Source organism: Glandiceps talaboti, chromosome 4 (genome assembly GCF_964340395.1).
Source record: "Glandiceps talaboti chromosome 4, keGlaTala1.1, whole genome shotgun sequence".
Lineage (NCBI taxonomy): Eukaryota > Metazoa > Hemichordata > Enteropneusta > Spengelidae > Glandiceps > Glandiceps talaboti.
In genome coordinates, this window is record NC_135552.1 from 18,840,950 (window position 1) to 18,860,617 (window position 19,668).

Sequence of the window (19,668 nt, forward strand, 5' to 3'; positions counted from 1 at the left end):
CATGTGATCTGGCTATATCAAATTTTGTACCTCAGTTGATTATTCAATGTTTTGATTGAAAGTAGTACGACAGTACACTTACAGAAGTAAGATACAATTTGTACGTCAAAAACATAGGAAAACTAAGAAAATGACAGCCATACATTAATTGTGTATGTTATCATGCATATTTACCTATAAAGTTCACTACTGTGTCATTCAATCACAATCAGCTGTGAAAATGTGTCAATTATTGCCTCCATTTGCTTAATTAAAACTGGAATACACACAAATAATTGTTTAAAAATAGAATGCATGGAACAACTAATTTCCGCTAAGATGAAGGATGACTGCCTTAGGTAATTACAATGTATTTTACTAACTGTAGTTCATTGACCTACATGTATCTCTAGCCTTGTAACATCACGACAATGCACTCATTAAAAACTCTTCTCTAAAAATATCATTACGTGTACCTATTTTCTCTTACATGAGTGAAGACACTGACGAGGCAGAGTTACAGCTTCCTTTTTTTAATGTGACATTTTAAAGTACCACTGAACTACTAGATCTGTCGTGCTGATACATTTTTTGACCCCCTTCTCAAGTCCCAGCCATGGTAATTACAAGAATTTAAAACACATGAAAGAACAATATGTTCAGTGAAAATACTACAGTCAGATCACTAACACATCTGTGAAAAGTAGACAAGGCAAGTATTGGAAATAAAGCAAAGAACTTGATAGTGGAGTTGCTGAGCTAAGTGAGAGGTTGAGCATGATTATAGGAATTACATGACACTGAGCTGTCAGGGAGATGAGAAGGTGATCAGTGATGGGCATTGAACTAAGGTTAGAAGAGCACATGATTATGGCCCACTGAGCTAATGAGAATCAAATGTGCTGTGGAGGACTTACAAATGTAGCTAAGTGAGAGATAAATGTGCTGGTTATTATTAAAGGACTGAGCCATAGCCAAATGAGAATGCAATTGTGTGACGTTGAGCTAATTGAGGTGAGAATGTGATTGTTGAAATAGTGAAAAATATTGAGCCATGGAAGAGGGGAACATGCAATTGTGAGGTAGTGATGAGTACTGAGCTAAGCGAAAGAAAAATGTGACTGTGGGGTACTAAGCTGTGGAGGCAGATATTGTGATTGTGGTTTATTGAACTGTGTGCAATTGTGAGGTATTGAGGGGTATAGAGCTAAGGGAAATGAAAATCTGATTGTGGGATCTGAGTATTGAGCGAAGGAAGAGGAGATTTTGTTTGAGATATGACCGGGGGGGGGGGGGGGGGGGAAGAGAGAATGAAGTTATTGTGAGGAATGAGTTTAAGCAAGAGGAGAACACAATGATGGGGTACATGTATTGATGTATGTACCTCACTAAGAGAGTGGAGAATGCAATTGTGAAGGGGAATGAGTTCTGAGAGAAGAACACTGTTACAGGGCACTGACCAATGAAGAAGGAGGATGTGACTGAGGTGTACTGAGCTTTGCAAAAGGAGAATATGAGTGACAGCGAGACTGTGGTGTATTGAGCTAAGCAAGAGAGATCAAATGATGGCTACAAATGTAGATTGTGGGGCTTGAGCTATGCAAATGGCATTCAAATGATTATGAGTCTGAGAAATATCAAAGGTAAAACCCTAAGCTAAGTGTACATGTACTTTGATATTTTCCTTCAATGTTCCATTTTAAAGAAAACTCCACATCACTTCAGTTTATAAAAAGAAATTACATGTACTGTTCACTGAATGAGAGATGAGTTCGATTGGGTATAGGATTCCTTGTAACACGTAAGATAAATCTTTCTCAAAAGTTCAAAGATCCACATGGAGGTTGTCTGACTAAGAATGAGAAACAAATTGTTCACATGGTTTGCCTACCCAGAGGCTATTTAGTAATGTAAAACATTAGAAAGGAAATGTCACTGCTTCACTAGTTCCTACATAGCCTTGAATACCTTACTTTCTCATTGCGTCATGCATGGTGAGCCTTGAAAGCTCACGACACAAGTCTCAATAATTGCCTCATTTTTCATGGCCATAATGGCCTATAGATAGGACTATTCCTTTGTGTGTAATAAACGCTGAAGATAACTTTTTAGAAATGATGACAGTTCATGCTATAAATAACACCAATTTTTACTAGGTCGGATAAATTTAGTTGAGGGCTATACAAATACATATTTTATACAAATTGTAGTAAGGCCTACTCTACTCAACAGTACAATGTACATGTACACTTCTAATGTGCTACAGTTGGGGATTGTCAGTCTGGTAATAATTCATAGGTAAAGGTTAGAGGTGGCAGAGATAAAAAAACAAACAAATAAAAGTTCTCTTTCTGGAGATAATCTGCTTGTATAAATTATGATATTCCTGAGTAAAGTGAAGAAAACAGAGCTTAAAAGACTGCTATGTAATTCATTTCACTTGTTACATAAACTGCTTCACCAAACCCAAATACATGTACTGGCGCAAAAATGTGAACCATACACACAGACAGACAGTCAGACAGACAGACAGACAGACAGACAGACAGACAGACAGACAGACAGATGAGACAGATGAGACAGACTGACAGACAGACACAGACAGACAGACAGACAGACAGACAGACAGACAGACAGACAGACAGACAGACAGACAGACTGACTGACTGACTGACTGACTGACTGATTGACTGACAGACAGAATGTTAACATAACATGGCTACATACTGATAGGCAAACACTCCTGTGAGAACCTGGGATTGAAATCAGGGATTCACCCAACGCCTTTTAAAGGTCAAGTCAAGGCTACTTTCTCCAAATTTATTTGCCTGATTTCATTTAATTTTAGTCAAAGTAGGTGAAGCATGGCTATATTTACAAAGTTCATGAGTGTGCTCATACATCGTATCTTGTCTTGTCTTGTCTTTACTGCATCAACCACTAATGTGGCTATAAATGTACAGACTGAGGCTGACCCTCAAACAAGCAATAGCAGAACTAGGGAATTTAGGTGGTAAGTTTGAATTGATATGGGCAGTGAGTCCCAGGTAGGGATGATCCTTGAATACAATGAGTACTCAGGTAACAGTTATTGTTACATGTAGCATGGCATGTTTTGTTGTTAAAGCTGTGGTGTTGGCATGTAGATGGTCTATTTCCTTGGTTAGCAAGCATGTGATTTATGTGTGATGCAGTGAGACTCAGAGAGCGAGTTTCTTTATAGAGTTTAGTTAATAGCCTGGCAGCATCCGATAATCATATGAATAAGTGGTGGTGGTTTATACAGAAAGTCAAACTTTAGTCAAGAAATTGGACTCCCTAGCATATTGATAATTTGTAAATACATTGCAGGATTGCACTTTCTAATCAACATCTTCATTCCTCCTACGAAGTGTTTATCAACAGTTGGTCAATAAATTTCAAAATGAAGTCTTTATTGATAAATTGTATTTGTATGAGTTATTGTATAGTTTAGCACACATTGTACTAGTGGTGGCATAGACAATGTTAGCCTACATCATGCTTTGTAGACAGGTCTCATTAGAATTATGCAGCTACACATGTATACCTTAACAGAGCAGACAGAACAATACAAACTAGCAATCTATAGATATTATTTTTATCTTTTAATTTTTCTATTTTCCTCAAAATACTGTTTCTAGGTGAAGCGGGTCAGAGTTTTAAAAACAGATTTTCTGAAAAGTTACGTAATGTCTGTCCTAAGGCAAATGTGTTTACCTTAGAGTTCATGCTCATCTGTTACCGTCAAGTAGTAAAGCATGAGTTTAGCCTGCTTCTAATTTAAAAATTCAAATATGATGTTTGAAAACAAGAAATGAGAAATACCAGTACACTAAGCACTCATCTGTGGTGGAAATACATGTATGACGATCCCGCCCACCTAACATACTCTGAACTAGGTCATTTTTCTGCACTTGTTGAGGATAGCTTGAACTCGCTGTGCCATTAGTTCTGAAGTTAATACCCATGGGAGCCCATGCTCCAAATATTTTCCGATCATGATGCAATGCCCTTAACACATTTATTATTTTTAACTGGGTAGTTCATAAAAAGAGAATGTTTTCCCCTTCAGTAACTTTGAAAACAGTACCACTAAGCTGGATGATAATTAGTTACCTGCAACAAGGCCCCCCAGAGAATACACTATATAAGGAAGATGACGATTTTTCCTGGCATCACTTCTGTGGAACAGAGGGAAGTTGCTGTAACTAAAGGCGCTGGTTCGCCTTTTGCTTCCATTTTCACAAACTGTAGTGAACAGGTAGGCCGACATTCAGTTTTCATTTTTATGAACAAACATCGCTGTTGTCTTCTTGTATGGGATGAGGAATAAAAATTCATCCTCTTTAATAATTACGCGGAATTTTCATCCAAAATTTATTGCGTTTTGATGTCGTAAAAAATACCACAAAATATCTATTTTCCCTTGTTTAGCTGACTTCTCTTCTTCACTATCAAATTAAATCATCATTAAGCAAAAAATAGATTTTCTATGTATGTCTGCACTATTAAATCAGTGAAACTATAATACAAATCGTCAAATGTAATATCAGTGACAGAAATCACATATTGAAGTAAGGAATATTGTATCTAAATCAATCTAACCATAAGGTTTGATAATACTGCTAGTGTATGCACCATATGTCCACAGTTTATATTTCTCTTAGCTACATGTAAATACAAATGGAATCTAGTTCTACATATGGAACAATTTTTTTACAACCTTTAGATTTAATGAAATTTACATCTATCTACATCTACGCTAAATCTTGTCAAAGTCTATTCAAAAACTGGACGAGGGTGCTACCGACTAAACACACCTACATACATACATCTATATTCTGTAATCAATTAGTGTAACAAGTAAAGTGTGAGCAATTTATTTTGTTTCAATAGCATCCTTGAATTGCTGTATTGTTGGAAGTTCTATGATGTGTGTGATCAGGTAGCTCATCCCAGTCCTTTAAAAAAAAGCTGAATCGATACGAGTCTCTGTTTGAACTTAGTCTTGTGTAACACTGACAATGGTGGTTTCTAATTTGTCTAATTCTTGGTTGAATGTACTCTCGTAGTAGTATGGCAATTTTGGTGGTTTACGATTTTGTAAATGATGGCTAAACATGATTGCTTCCATATATATCTCTCTGTTAAAGTTGACAGCCCAACTTCTGAAATTTCTATTCATACTAGAGTTAAACAAATTCTTGGACGTGAATCCCAAATTGTCACTGACATCTCATCAGCATCATCAGGGGTGTACTACAATGGGCTATTTGTCATGTGTCTCATTTACTAAGTATTTCATGAACCCAGAGTCCATGAACATTCATTCTCACATTTAGATACAAGTTGTACACATGGAATTATTTTGTTAACTGAAATCAAATTTGTGGTTTCCTACAATAATGACATTGACAGCAAATTGTTTCATAAATTCCCTTATTGAATATCCCCTATTTAAACACATCTGTAATTTCAATGAACAGATATACTCGTTTGTTCTTATCTTATATACATGTACTTGTTTGAGATATATCAATGTGTGTGTTTGCCAGAAAAAAATATCATTTTTTTCTGTCAACAATCATTTTGATTTCCTTGACACGATGTCAAAAGTTTGCATGCTAACATGCCAGGTGGCAGAGATTAGTTACTTTAACCTTTTACATGTAAATAATATTTAGGGTGGGTGGCTTAAACTAGGGTTGGTCGGATTATAGGAAACATTATTTTTTTATTTGGCCTTACATGTACATGTAATTAGAGGCAATGTTGTCTTCATATGGCTCCTATCTGTCAAAAAAAAAATCGCATAGGAAATATACCGAGTGGCAGAATAATGTCTCCAAATCATCGCTACTAGCACACAGCCTGTGTGAGAGTAGTAACTGTGTATGATTAGTACCGTCATCAAATTAAACCTGAAAATCTTTCAAAATTCAAATAACAGCTGGTGTAATCTAACATAAAACCATGATGATCCACTTGTAATTTTTAAATGAATTTTTGTCGTGTTTCCTCTTTTTTTTTTGTAAAAAGCTGGTTCTATGGTGTGCTATGGTATTACAATAACAACTGAGCTGACCATTTTTCCCTGTTGAAAATGTAAAGAAACTGAGTCTGAGTTGAAAGGAAAACTTCTTTCCTTCTTTCATATCATTATAATAATATTAATCCTCTTTCTACCAAGGGGGTTATTTCTTTGTACACAAACAATTATAAGTAAGTTCGGAAAAACATTAAGTCCTGCAATGTACTGTTTAGATACCCTGTAAAATTTCTACCATACATGTAAGAACTATTACAGTTCCAATTTGAACCCTTTACTGTGAGCAACAATATATATTACCAATAGTACATACTGAATTGTAGTATTTTTTATTACCAGTCTTTTTTTAAGTTCAAAACTGAGCTACATGTATATCTTTTATACAGACTGTCGTGAACTATTAGAAAAAGGATGAAAGAAGGTTACCATTAACGATTAGTCCCATTAGCATTATCTATATATGTCAAGGCAACCTAAACGTGACCCACCTTCCATGTATATGTGTGAACTCAATATGTCAGTCACTTTGAATCTCGGTCACCATTTAGTCATGCTTACCCACTGGTCATGACATAAAGTCGGCTTTGTTATACAATGTGCATACGTAATGCAGCAATAGTGACCCGCTTTGTGTGGCCTTTTTCTAAAGTTTTAACTTTTGACTGAAACACAACTTGAAAATAAAAATATTTACAACTTTTTCTTCCTTAAAAGACCAACAACATGTTATCTTTACTTATATTACATCACACTTTTGTTGTAATGGCTAAGCAGACAGACCATATTCAGCTGTTGTACGTCAGTGCTTGACGCACAATAACTGACGTACACACACTGTGACAGTCCCGACATAAACAACTAACTCACCTCATTTTCTCGGCAAACCTGAAAGTAGTGAAAATGATAACCCACATTTGTTTGGTGAGATTATGGCTAAATATAGTGAACTTCTGTCATTTCACATAACAGTGCAAAACATTTCTGTCAAGTTACAAGGCTCCTTTGTTAACAGATTCTGTGTTGGCCGGTTTAAAAAAAAAAGTAGACTGCCGCATTACCCATATTCAACAATGCAGTCCTATTTATCACAAACATGTGAATGCACTGACAGCTAACCCACACCATAAAAGTGGGTCACTGCATGACAAAGCAAGTCAAAGTACATATCAAATGTCCGAGAAATTCCAATAAACTCCTTGCATATTAATTTGTGACTACGTAAATGTGCCGGCTTTTTAAAATAGGCCAAAGAAAATCTATAAAAGGTACACCCAAAAATACATTTGAAACACACATAGCCATAGTTGTGGAGAGTGAAGTTGGTGAAAGTCCAGTTGTACAAACACATTCGTATACACCGATTTGGTTATAATATATAACATACAGCACTTGTTGGAGTCGTATCGGGTAGGACAGCATTTTGCTTTACTACATACAAACACATGTTAATTCTATTTTTTTCTTTATTTGTCTCGTTTTTTCTATTTAAAACACCTCCTAGACATTTTTTGGTTGTTCTTAATAATACACATTATTTTGTCAATTGCTAATAAGTACACTAAATGAAGTGGTATTTTTTTTACAAACTTTGTAAAAGTAAAAACTGTTTCCCAAACATTCTACCAGACAAGTGACTGGAATGTAAAATTAAAAAATACTGAATACGTAAACATTAATGTACCTTTTGATTAATTTTGTATTTGAAGTTATGTAACTCTAGTCTTGTACATTGACTTACAATTCTTTTTTGTTTCTGATTTCTTACAGAACTAGTAACTACCTCTATAGCCATCAGCTGGTCTGATCACATTTTAATTTCAATTTTTAAAGAAGAAAAACAAGGCTACTAATATTTCAGAAGTATGATTGGTATAGTAGAAGTTTCAGTTTGTGGAACGGCACTATGTGCCTACTACTACATCAAAGAGCAGTACGACTACACAGTACGCAAGATACCACCGGGTCCATCATCTTTCCCGCTGATTGGTAATGCCCTTAGCATCGATATCAAGACACCACATCAATCACTACTAGAGCTATCAAAGAAGTATGGTGATATTTTCAGTGTAAAACTGGGAACAGAGCGAGTGGTAATCCTCAACAGTGTAGAAGTTATCAAAGAAGCTTACAGGGGATCTGACATAGCTGACAGACCAAGACTCTATTCTCTGGATTTGCTGATGGGTGACAAGGGCTTCATGACATGTTCTGATCACATCGAGCGACGCATACACATGAGGCTCTGCAAAAATGCTATCAGAGCCATCAATGATACCAGCCTCAGTCAAAAAATCATGACAGAAGTCGACTATCTGGTCCATCAATTTAACAACATGGCTACCAAACCATTTGATCCAAAAGAAGACCTCAATCTGACTTCTTTAAACATCCTCTGCAATATCGTCTATGGTCAGCGTTATGAGAAAGGTGACCCAGAGCTTCAAGATATCCTAGACTACTCAGCTGAGATAGTGAAAGTCATTTCACCTGTCCACCCAGTAAATGCCATGCCTTGGCTTCGTTACTTCCCTAACAAATGGTTTGACGCCCTTTTCAAAGCCAAAGACATGAGAGACCGAACCCTGATGAAGAAGTACGTAGAGCATGTCGCAAATTATGAAGATGGTAAAATCAATGACTTAATCGATGCCTTGCTACATTCATCAAAGAAGGCTGTATCAGACAAGGATGATGATGCAATACAAGCACTCTCTCCAGAACACATCGTTATCAACATGTGGGTGATGTTCTTTGCAGGTAAAGTTTACTTATAATATACTCATTATTTTTATCCCAATGTTTCTTTAACTGTTAAATAATATGGGGATTTGATGAAGTCGACAAAAAAAAATGAAGCTGTAAGAAGATAGAACTCATGGGAAGTTGAAAGCATATTTATGGCTATGCCTAGTTGAGTTGAAATACAGTGTACACCGTACCACGTTGTTGTAATTTTATCTAATGTACCGCATGTATACATGATGCACATGTATGTCGAGGCAAAACAAACATGATGAATTGTATGTACCACACATGTATCAAGGCCACTAAATCTGTGATTTGTGATTTGTACCATTTTGTTGATATTTTATACTGAATCTAAGCATTTGTGTCCATTTCTTTGTATTGTTCATTTCAGTTGTTTTGAACTTATGAAATGGCTGCCTAATGACACTTTGATGAGTAAATGTATCCAAAAAATTAATAAGTAAATGAATGCTTCACTTTCAGGCTCTGACTCAGTTATGAATACTCTTTCCTGGGCATTGCTTTACATGGCTTCTTTCCCTAAAGTTCAAGCTAAAGTGCAAGAACAAATAGACAAGGCAGTTGGAAGAGACACACCGGTCATGCTACAACACAAACAAGAGCTGCCCTACCTTAGTAAGTAACAATTCAATACAGTTGTGATATGCTCAACTCATACTATAGATACGTTAACAGAAAATCAGATCCAATCGGCTTTTTATTTGTATCAACATGATTTCATTGGCTTTCAATGGCAACTACCAACTTTATGGTTCACATACTGTTTTTTGTCTCAATTTAAATGACAAATATTGATATGAATTTGCAATGGAATGAAGGAAATTGTTTGAAATGGTAGCATAAGTAACTCAAATGTTTCTCAAGTACTTTACAACAACATCATGTACAAATGTAGATTTGTAAAATGCCATTAATGATTGACGTTTTACACAAAATTTTCCTTAACAATTCTTCATAACCTCTTGAATGCTTATAAAACCGATGAGAAATTATTACAGGTATCTAGTTAGTAAACCAGTAAGAATAAGAGCCATTACTCTTTTTTTAAAAGTTGTCTTACAATCTTTCTCGATGTATCCTTGACATTTCAGCTGCCACAATCTATGAGATCTTAAGATACAGTTCACAAGCTGTGCTTGGTGTTCCACACTGTGCAGCCAAGGACACTCAAGTCAAGGGGTTCACTATTCCAAAAGGTAGGTCAAAGAATGAATATACCCATATGTATCACTTATCATAGGACATGTACAATATACCCATATTTATCACTTACGGTTTATCACCGGACACCCGTATCATGTGTAGTTATCACTACAAATAAATAGATGGGTGCATTTGAAGGACAGTCACCTAGACTTCCGAGTACTTGTAACAGACTTTGTTCTAGACTATACCATAGATGTTGGAGAGATATCACGTTTATGATTATGATTATTGGATTCACACTGACTGTGTAATGCCCCAGACTCTGGTCAACAAAATATCAAAAAATAAATTGTGAACAGTTTAGTTTATAAGTTGGCCAAGAGTTAGGCTACATTTGTATTGCCAGTGCAGAAAGGTGGTTTTTTAAGTCAGGAATAGTTTTTTTAAACCATCATAAATTTACGAACATGAATGCATATGGAATGACTCTGGTCATGTTCATTGGATCGTGGAATCATTACTTGTTGGACTTTAGTACAATGGATTAATTTATTTCCATTTTCTGACTCCAGGCACTCAAGTAATGGCTAACTTTTGGGCTGTACACCATGATGAAGCAGGTTGGGAAAAGCCAGATGAATTCCGACCGGAGAGATTCCTGGATGATGATGATAACGTGAGAAAACTATCCGAGTTTCCATATTTCATGCCATTCTCAACTGGAAGACGCATGTGTATGGGCCAAAACATTACTTTAACAGAACTCTTCTTGATCTTGGGTGGGTTGATGCAGAAATTCATCTTTGATTTACCAGTTGGTGAAGAGGCTGATTTGGAGGGAGAAACATATATCTCCCTCATGCCAAAACCTTACAACATTGTAATTTACAAAAGGGTGTAAACATATTAGTTACCCATCATCAACTTGTCAACATTCATTTTAGTTTTTCGTTGAGTACACATCCATTCAAGTATCTACAGTTTTACACGAAAGGATTGACATTCAGACTATCAGTGTTAGACAAGTCATTTTTGTGTGTATTTACACAAGCCTGTAAGAACCGGATAAAACTTAATGATACATGCAGTTGAAGGCAGTGCTCAAGTTCTCAAACTTATATTTTCCGCCAAAATTATCAACTTAAATTTCAATTATTCCTCTTTCTACCTGGAGGACATTTGTTTGTAAGTTGTATACAAAAAAACTTCAAGTTAGATAAAACAGGATTTAATGACGCAAAGTGTAAACTTTCCTACATAGTTCTTGGTGGTTTGACACCATAGTTTCATGGTAGTTTGTGTATTATTGTATAGACATGTAATTGTATATCTTACATTGTATGACACATTACCTCTAGTGGTAAGACAGTTACTAGTATTAGAGAAAAAACTTCATGTCTTTATTGACCATTACAACCAAAACTTGCTACCATAATGGCGACAACAGCAACTTTATAACATTATGTACAAAAACTTAAACATTGATTGTTACCACATAAACTTTACTGATCATAACACTGAGTGTTATGTCAAACAATTTTAACATTAACAATCCTATATCATGTTAAGTAAAACTTTCATGACATTTTTGCTACGAAAGATGCTGGTCATCTTAATACATGTACCTACGCAATTTTGGAATGTTTATGATGAAAAGAAATAGAGTTTTATCACAATATACTAGTATTTGTGTATTGTAGATGCTGGTCATCTTCAAAAGTGTTAATACTTTGAAATTTAAATATATTTCTTTATGACATTATTGTAGTCATGTTTACAAAAGACTTTTGAGATTGTGATTTGTTGTCCAACTTATTCAGGATTTCCAATTTATCTTTTTTTTTTGGTTTGGACTTAAATATTTAGCAAATGTGTGATCAGCTAAAATATTAGGTGTTTAAGTATTAGTAAGTTGAACTTGTAATTTTACAAATATGATACACTTATCTGATGATGTCACATATGTCGATCATGCAAATGTGTATTTATTGTGTATTTCAACATTGGGATGTCTTTAGTTAGGTTTACATAATGTCATTTCAAAGTTGGTGTAAGTGTTGTAGCGACAAACTTGACAATTTAAAGATTTTCTCAAAGTGGCTAATGCTGAAATAATGCTTTCTACACCACCATTGAATGATGGCAAGTGATTTCAAACAATGATAGTATAATAAAACATGTGATCATGACATACTAAACCTACTTTTGTTTATTGCATTATTTCTATGTGAAAGCTTCAGAACAGCAGTTGGTGTGGTAGTCTGGAACAGTGTAAGATAAGTCCTGTCAGGGCGCCCTCACACACTAGCCAACTCGCCAACCCCTTTTAGCTAGGCCATTGAGAACAGAGCGACATGATGTATCTTAGTAAAGTCTACTGGTGTGTCAGTGAAATGATTGAGATGATTTTGAGTATTGCTTGCATCACAAAAGTCTACGGTCTGTTCAGATCATAAACTTCACTCTTAATTTATATGGAACCAAAACAAGTAAACATGAACAACTTCATTAGTTACGTGAAATTGCTGGAGTATGTGGCAACTGATGAGTAGAAAGAAAGCAGAACATTGCATTCATGCAATTTCATATATGAACTGACTAATAAATTCAAATATCTTATGTTAAAGATAATCAAAATTGTATCAACCCAGAAAAGACTGGAGCTTACTGACTTGAACAATTCTACTGGTACATCAAAATTAATCCATCCACCCTAACACTGAATGAAACAAATCATTACACAGATGTCTTCTCACAATCCAATTTAGTCACCATTTCAAATTCACACAGTATATATCTTATCACTTTACTCATATTTGCATGAATATTGCACAGTATAAGTTTCAATTGTGTGCAAACTTTCACCTCCAAGAACCAGTTGCTGACCACAAAATTTGTAAAATTTATTAGTAAGAAATCTAAAAACATGGAAGGTGACAGCGTTTCACAATCAAATATCGTTATTATAAACGCAATATCCCTGTAGATTGATTCTTCAGTGTGTATGAATGAGTATTGATAAAATGGACAGGGAAGTTTCATCACGTTTGTTGACTTTTCACTTTCCCATACATGTACCATGAGGGCGCCCTACACAAGTACCCGATAATGAATACATGAATAGGTAGTTACAATGAGTTCCATTCAGCATAGGAGGTATAAACATCATGGTTTACAGTATGTACATACACTTTGAAGAGACAAATCTGCTGACACAACGAATGGTTTATAAATGCTAATAATAGTTAAAACAAAGCTGAAAAAAAATCACCCAATAATCTCTACATGACGATTACACAAATACACATTACACATGTAGGTACATGTATGTATACGTACATAAATGTTAATGTATCTTTATTTTGATGATAAACAAAATACTGACAATGACACATACACAGTAGTATAATACCAATGGTCACAAGTATGAACAAGTACACAAGCCATACATTTAGATATTAGTAACACATGAGCATTTTAATCCACCAAATGATGTGTATTTAACAGTGAATCATGCATGCAAGCAGGCATTCTTTTCCTGAAAAAAACGTTGGAGGTTGTTTTTTATCTTTAATTAAAATAAGCTGCAGCTAGATGTATTTGCAAGCTTTTGTCACGTGAAGCTACATTTTACTGTAAACTGAAGTTGTTCAGTTCAGTCAATGCCTTGTGGCCAGCAGAGCTACATGTATACTGAATCACAACTGTACAATGCAGATTTTTGGCTACATGAAGCTTAAGCATTTTTTTTTTCAGAAGCAGCTACAATGTTTACACCATGGCTACCTCAACAATGTAGTTGCCATAGCAACCAACAGAAAAGATACCTGTTTGGATGAAGATGAAGAAGTAGAGGCTGAAGATGTGGTTGTGGTGGTAGCAGTTGTGGTAGAAGTGGTGGAAGAGGAATCCTTGAGAAGAAAAACAAAATGGAAAAATACAAAATACGGACAAGAACAAAGTAACAACACATTGTCAGGGGAAAAAAATAACTTTGTAACGGTCAGTCACACTGGTCTCCAGATTGGTATTCACATAGTTCACTCAGGACAACTTCTCACCCTGCAGATTTGGTCCTGTACTTACCTTACGGGTATTTTTTAATCAACCTTACCCCTGGTGATCATAACATACACAGGAGCAACGAGACAAAGGGATGAAGAGTTTCACTCATATGTCATATGTCATAAAAGGCCAGAAGTCTTTAGTATTATTAGTGAAGTGTCTGGAGTGTTTTTTTGCATTATTACCTTATATTTACAAGGTGCAAATGTTAATTCATACCCATTTCTGTTATTAGATTTGTGAGGATTTACAACAAATGTCTACTTGATTTGTATCACTTGAGTCACTTTTTTCACTTCACCTTGAGACATTTTGATGGACACAGCCTGTACTTTACATGTGTATAAACCTGGACAGTAGTCTTATTACTGTGTATGCTAAAGCTTTTTATGTTAATAAACCATTACTAAAGACAATATTGAAAATTGTACTGATGGGCAAATTTTGAAATATGTGATTTTCAGAGGATTAATACACGTACATTATATGTGTGTATTATTCCTTTGACTATATACAAACTGTGACAAAACAATGTGATCATAGATGGGGGAGCGGGGGGGGGGGGGGGGGGGGGGGCAGCCCAGGGAGGGGGTGTACACTAACGTGGTACAGATGAAGTAGACAACTGTACAGCACCAGAGAATCAGTAGAGTTGTACATGTAAGATAGTTCCTTGTGCATTGTGTATGGTGTGGTGAGACAGATTTGAAATGAAGTTTGCAAAGTTGCCTAAGTAGAGATTTGGTGAAATGTCACAACCATTCATAACTACAGAATTTCCAACACACACATAAGCAGACATAAAATTCCAATTTCCTATACATAAGTTTTGCAATAATAAATCTGAACATCTACCATTAGCAGAACAGATATACATGAATTTTATAGAATGACACGGTACATGTACATGAATCCATGAAGGAAGGCTAAGGGAAGATAGCTTTGTTTTGAACTTGTAACATGAATCCATGAAGGAAGGCTAAGGGAAGATAGCTTTGTTTTGAACTTGTAACTGTAAGTTGTATCATGGATTCATGGTTGTATCCAACAAGACAAGCTTGTCACTTGGCACACTATCCAACTTTACTGAATCAAACACCTTACACTCAGAGTGGAAAACTGCGAACAAAATCTCTTCACTTGTCATTAACTTTAACAGAAATCTGTATGTTGGCCGGCCCAGTAGTTGATTTTTTGTGTGAAAGTGGCCAAAAGCCTTTCTTTTCTACCCAGCATGCACCACACGCGTGCTAAAGGTTATATTTTCTAGTGGTCAAAATAATAACTGTAAGTATATGTTGTGAACCGAAAAATAATTCCAATATTTTCACTGTTTGTTCAAGGATATTGATAACAGGGGGAACTGATCAATTATACTCAGTCAGAAATATTTGGTGAAATGAATGGATGCCGCTAGAATCCCTTTGTTTCAAGTTTCTGTCTGCTTTCCGTTCGCTTCACACTTTTAATGTTAAAGGACAAATTGTTGGCTTCAAACACTAGTCTAGCTCTCAAAACAGATTCACTCTTCAACTTTTCACACTTACCGGGAAAGAACCTGGTGGATAGTGTCTCATTCCGGGCATTTGACTTGGAGGAAAACGAGGATGTTGCTGACCGTGAGAAGACGCCATGTTGGAGTAACCTAACGCCGCCATTTTGACCTCGGGATATACGATTCTTTGAAGGGGTGATCACTGTGGAGGTACCATTTCAATCATGAATTTGTATTGTGAATAATTTTTATACCTCCTTTTATACAGCCAGTTCAAGTCATAATTTCAGATCATTTTAATCATATTATCTAATACCACATGACACAGAGTCCATCGTACATCTCATCTTCAGAAACAAAGGCAGTTTATAATAGCTCTGTATGTACAAATTGTAAATGGTTCATTCCAAAGTAGCAACAGTTGGGGTTTCCCTGTCAGTGACCTCACTTACTTCACTATCATAAGTAGTGCAGTAATTACTAAATTAGTGTTTATCCGTATACTTGCGTATTGCAACCTACCAGCTTCAATCTATTTACCCCATTGGCTATAACTTGTTCAATCTTTAGACTTCCGAATTTTACCCACATGACAGAGCATCATCACGAAACATTAACCAGATCATCAGATGACACATTCACCATGGCAACTGTTGGTGGAAGAGAAGACTCACCATGTGTAACATTGACTGTTCGTCTCATACGATCTTTCGAACATCGAAATATCAAATCAGTCGTATTCCACAATGTACTACTCGATGTTACAACCAAAGAGTTTATGGAAACCATTGATAAAGGTTTATTTCAAATTATTCGGTTTTTAATTGTGATCAGGTCAATTTTAATACTAGCCTACCCACAGGCACTCGAATTAATGTTTATGATTTTAAAAAAAATATGTATGCATTAACCATACATATTTTTTTTTTTAAATCGTACACATTGATTTGAGTGCCTGTGTGCCTACCTGTACTTGAGACTTCAGAACGGCCATCGCTATACTATTCTGGTAGCCTAACTGGCATTTTTAATTTTTGAATTCGTTTAGGGAAATTCAAAAATTCAAAATGTCAGTTAGGATAGCAGAAAAGTGTAGCGATAGCCGTTCTCAAGTGTATAGGTAGGCTAGTCAATTATCCATCCAGTATCACTTATCAAATTGATTGAGAGTTACTTAATAACAATTTCAGCTGAGTCTAATCCTCTAACATGTCTATAGCCATCATTTAGCAACATGTTTCTTCAGTTGCTGTATCATCTATACATTGAAAAATGTAACGCAGACCCTGATTTAACTTAGTTTCTTCTTTGTTTCTCATTGTATTTTTTAGAAATACAAGTGAGGCCTGGTATCCCACCACCTGTAAGAAAGTATAAGTATAACACTTTGAAAATATTACATACAGCTCATGGTGCTAAAGTAAGTGTATAACAATGTACGATAAGTAAACTCTCCTTACATCCTCAGATAGTCTAGATGCTAACATGGTATCGAATCATTTCTGACTCTATCTAGCTCAATGAGAAACTATGTGAACCAAAAGTTGTTCTTTGTAGATGAGTAAATCCCTAACTGTTAGAATGATGTCAACAATATATAGCAGCATCCAGAGCTGATAAGTATACCATATTTATAAATGATATAACTGCCCCTATGAACATAAAATCAAGAGATCTTGAGATTTGATGTCACGGATAGCACTAGACTATAGTACTATAAAATTGATGGATCTTGAGATTTGAAACCCACTTGTGCTGGAAGAATGGATTCTGCCCTAGGATCAAAGTTTCTTGATGAGAAAACTGTATTCTCACTCTTATGTGTCCTAAGTTATCTGATTGACATGTTTATATTTGTTTTGCCTTATACTTCTTGGAACCGTTTCTGCCTTCCAGACGAACACTTTAGCCATCAACCTAGAAGATGATGATACCTTGATACTGAAGGAGACAGTAAGATTACAAGACAGTGGTGTCAGTGAGTATCTTCTTGTCTTATCTTCACACATTCATGCATTTATGTCCATTTACTGTATACCATAAGGTATGTGGCACTCATTGATGAACCAAATAGCAATACTAGTACTGTTTGCTGGTTTGCTGAAGTGTGAAGACATCTGTCTCATGTGACTTCTTTGCTGTGATCCAGTGTTGCCTCATGAGTCAACAGATATTGAAATGTACTAGATGAAAAGTAAATAGTCATGACTCCTAAGCGCTTGTTTACCTTCAGATAAATAGTCATGATTATTTTGTTCGTCCAATACATATGTATGTTTGTTGATTCCCATGAGGCAACACTGGACCTACTTTTAGGACGATGAACATGAAGCATGTTTCAAATTGGCACAATCACATGAAATTTATGTGATGTCAAACTGTGAAATGTCACTCTCCAGAACCCAAATTATGAAAAATGCCTTTATTTCCTGGAGTTGTGTTCCCCTTTAAGATCCGATGGATGGTTGATTAGGAAGATATCTTCTAATATTATGTTACAAGCTGAGATAAATATTTCTCATTAGCCCAGTTCCAATTGCATGAGCAAAACAGCTGTCTGGCATAGGTATGGAGAAGTTAAAATGTCCAGAACAAAAGACTGATCATATGGCTGCACTGATAAGATAGCACTATGAAATGCAAGAACTTTGTATTGAATCAGGGGCCTGTAAGATAATGCCAGCAAAAGACCAACCAACTAAACCAAATTACTCAGATTCTATAGAATGTAGATCTTGGAGGGTACCCTCAAGAATGAATCAACTGGTCTTTGATCTAAAAATGTAGTGAACCACCCTTCATTTTTGTAAGAGAATGAAATTGAGATATTCAACTTTTGATAATGTGATGATGATAATAATTTATTATACGCCTTTCCTCCTGAGAGCTCAAGGCGCTCACAATTATTATCCCTTGCATGGATTAATGGCAGCACAATGACCATTTATACTTCCTCAACTCCCTGGGGAGCATACGATCCATTGCAACCTCTATAAGTGCATAGGATTAAGGCATTCACATAGCAACCTCTATCCTATAAGGTCCCCAATTATATAGCTGGGTTGACTGAGGCACAATCATGGTTCAAATCTCTCCCACGGACTTAAGCCATTCAGAAGCAAATTGCAGCGACAGGGCTCAAACCAGCAACCTGCAGATTCCAACCTGGCCATGCTAACCATTTGCCCATCATGACTCTTTTAATAAGAAAAATTCTGATTAAGTTCACCATTCCTGTGGTTTTTTTGCTTTCAGAGAATGAAACTGAGCTATCCTACTTCAAACTAGAAGACTATGAGAAGTTCAAGGCAAACCCTGAAATCATTTGGTGATCTGAACTTGTGTGTACAACCCCAGTAAATGACTCAAGTACATTCGATGTACGAGCAGGAGGCAAATGAATCATGTTTGACTTTTGTCCTCACAAGGATATGCCAACCTCTCAGACAGATCAAGAGATTTGTAATACTGGTTACATTGCTTGCAGATCACTGGTAATAATACTTTGTAACTAAAATAGCTCATACTGATGCCATTACAAAATTTCTGCTCATCTGTTTATCGATGTTGGGAACGCTGGCCAAGAGATAGTGTGGCCTCTGTGATACTTACCAGTAGTTTTAATATTAATTGACATTCACATTGTTACCATAATTATGTCAAGAGTTTGGTGGTTTTGCCTGTGTATTCATTGTAGGAGCCAGAGTAAATAGTGGAACATTATACTGTAGCCACAAAGAGCTAGAGGACAACAATGGCTATTTTTAATATATAATAATGCTATTGTTATAGCCTATATGACAGAGATATTATAAAAATAGTTTGCTGTATGTTCTCTTGCATTTACAGTTTTAGATAATCAAAGATGAATCACAAGCTGAAACAGGGAAATTATACTGATATCTACCCAATAGTTTTGACGATAAAGAAAAATATTAGGGGGTTTTGACCTAAACTAATGATGTTCATTTGTTGAGTTTGTGCGACATTGTGCAATCGTCTCTAACATAAATATACCACCAATGTAAGATAACTAAACCAAATATCTGCTTTTACATCCTGTATAATGAAATATAATCTCATTTTAACAGTTATTGCCAGTTTCTTCACTTCTTTTCAGTGTATTTTCAAATTGTATGTTTGT

General features: G+C 35.7%; 3 protein-coding genes across 6 annotated transcripts in view; 2 read left to right on the forward strand and 1 right to left on the reverse strand.

The window, feature by feature from the left end:
- The window catches only part of LOC144433592 (SWI/SNF-related matrix-associated actin-dependent regulator of chromatin subfamily D member 1-like), a 38,932-nt gene extending 23,258 nt beyond the window's left edge, over window positions 1-15,674 (reverse strand). Inside the window, exon 1 of one of the 3 annotated variants that reach the window (XM_078121915.1) lies at window positions 15,577-15,674. In XM_078121915.1, coding sequence (XP_077978041.1) covers window positions 15,577-15,663 — 87 coding nt within the window. In that variant the 5' untranslated portion in view covers window positions 15,664-15,674. Of the gene's footprint in view, window positions 1-6,537; window positions 6,668-6,916; window positions 7,049-15,576 lie in introns of those variants that run through there. The other 2 variants (XM_078121917.1, XM_078121916.1) reach the window with 2 other exon arrangements.
- LOC144433590 (steroid 17-alpha-hydroxylase/17,20 lyase-like) lies at window positions 4,190-12,144 on the forward strand. 2 transcript variants are annotated; one of them, XM_078121914.1, is made up of 5 exons: window positions 4,190-4,261; window positions 7,817-8,806; window positions 9,281-9,433; window positions 9,910-10,014; window positions 10,537-12,144. In XM_078121914.1, exons 2-5 carry the CDS (start codon window positions 7,912-7,914, stop codon window positions 10,863-10,865), a joined length of 1,482 nt encoding a protein of 493 aa, XP_077978040.1. In that variant the 5' UTR covers window positions 4,190-4,261; window positions 7,817-7,911; the 3' UTR covers window positions 10,866-12,144. The 2 variants fall into 2 exon arrangements, with proteins under 2 accessions (XP_077978040.1, XP_077978039.1); XM_078121913.1 differs by lacking the exon at window positions 4,190-4,261 and adding an exon at window positions 7,309-7,456.
- A 321-nt stretch (window positions 15,675-15,995) lies between the features above and the next one.
- On the forward strand, window positions 15,996-19,372 carry LOC144434609 (UPF0538 protein C2orf76 homolog). Its single transcript, XM_078123082.1, has 4 exons — window positions 15,996-16,321; window positions 16,856-16,944; window positions 17,421-17,502; window positions 18,780-19,372. Exons 1-4 carry the CDS (start codon window positions 16,114-16,116, stop codon window positions 18,854-18,856), a joined length of 456 nt encoding a protein of 151 aa, XP_077979208.1. The 5' UTR covers window positions 15,996-16,113; the 3' UTR covers window positions 18,857-19,372.
- Window positions 19,373-19,668: the final 296 nt, after the last annotated feature.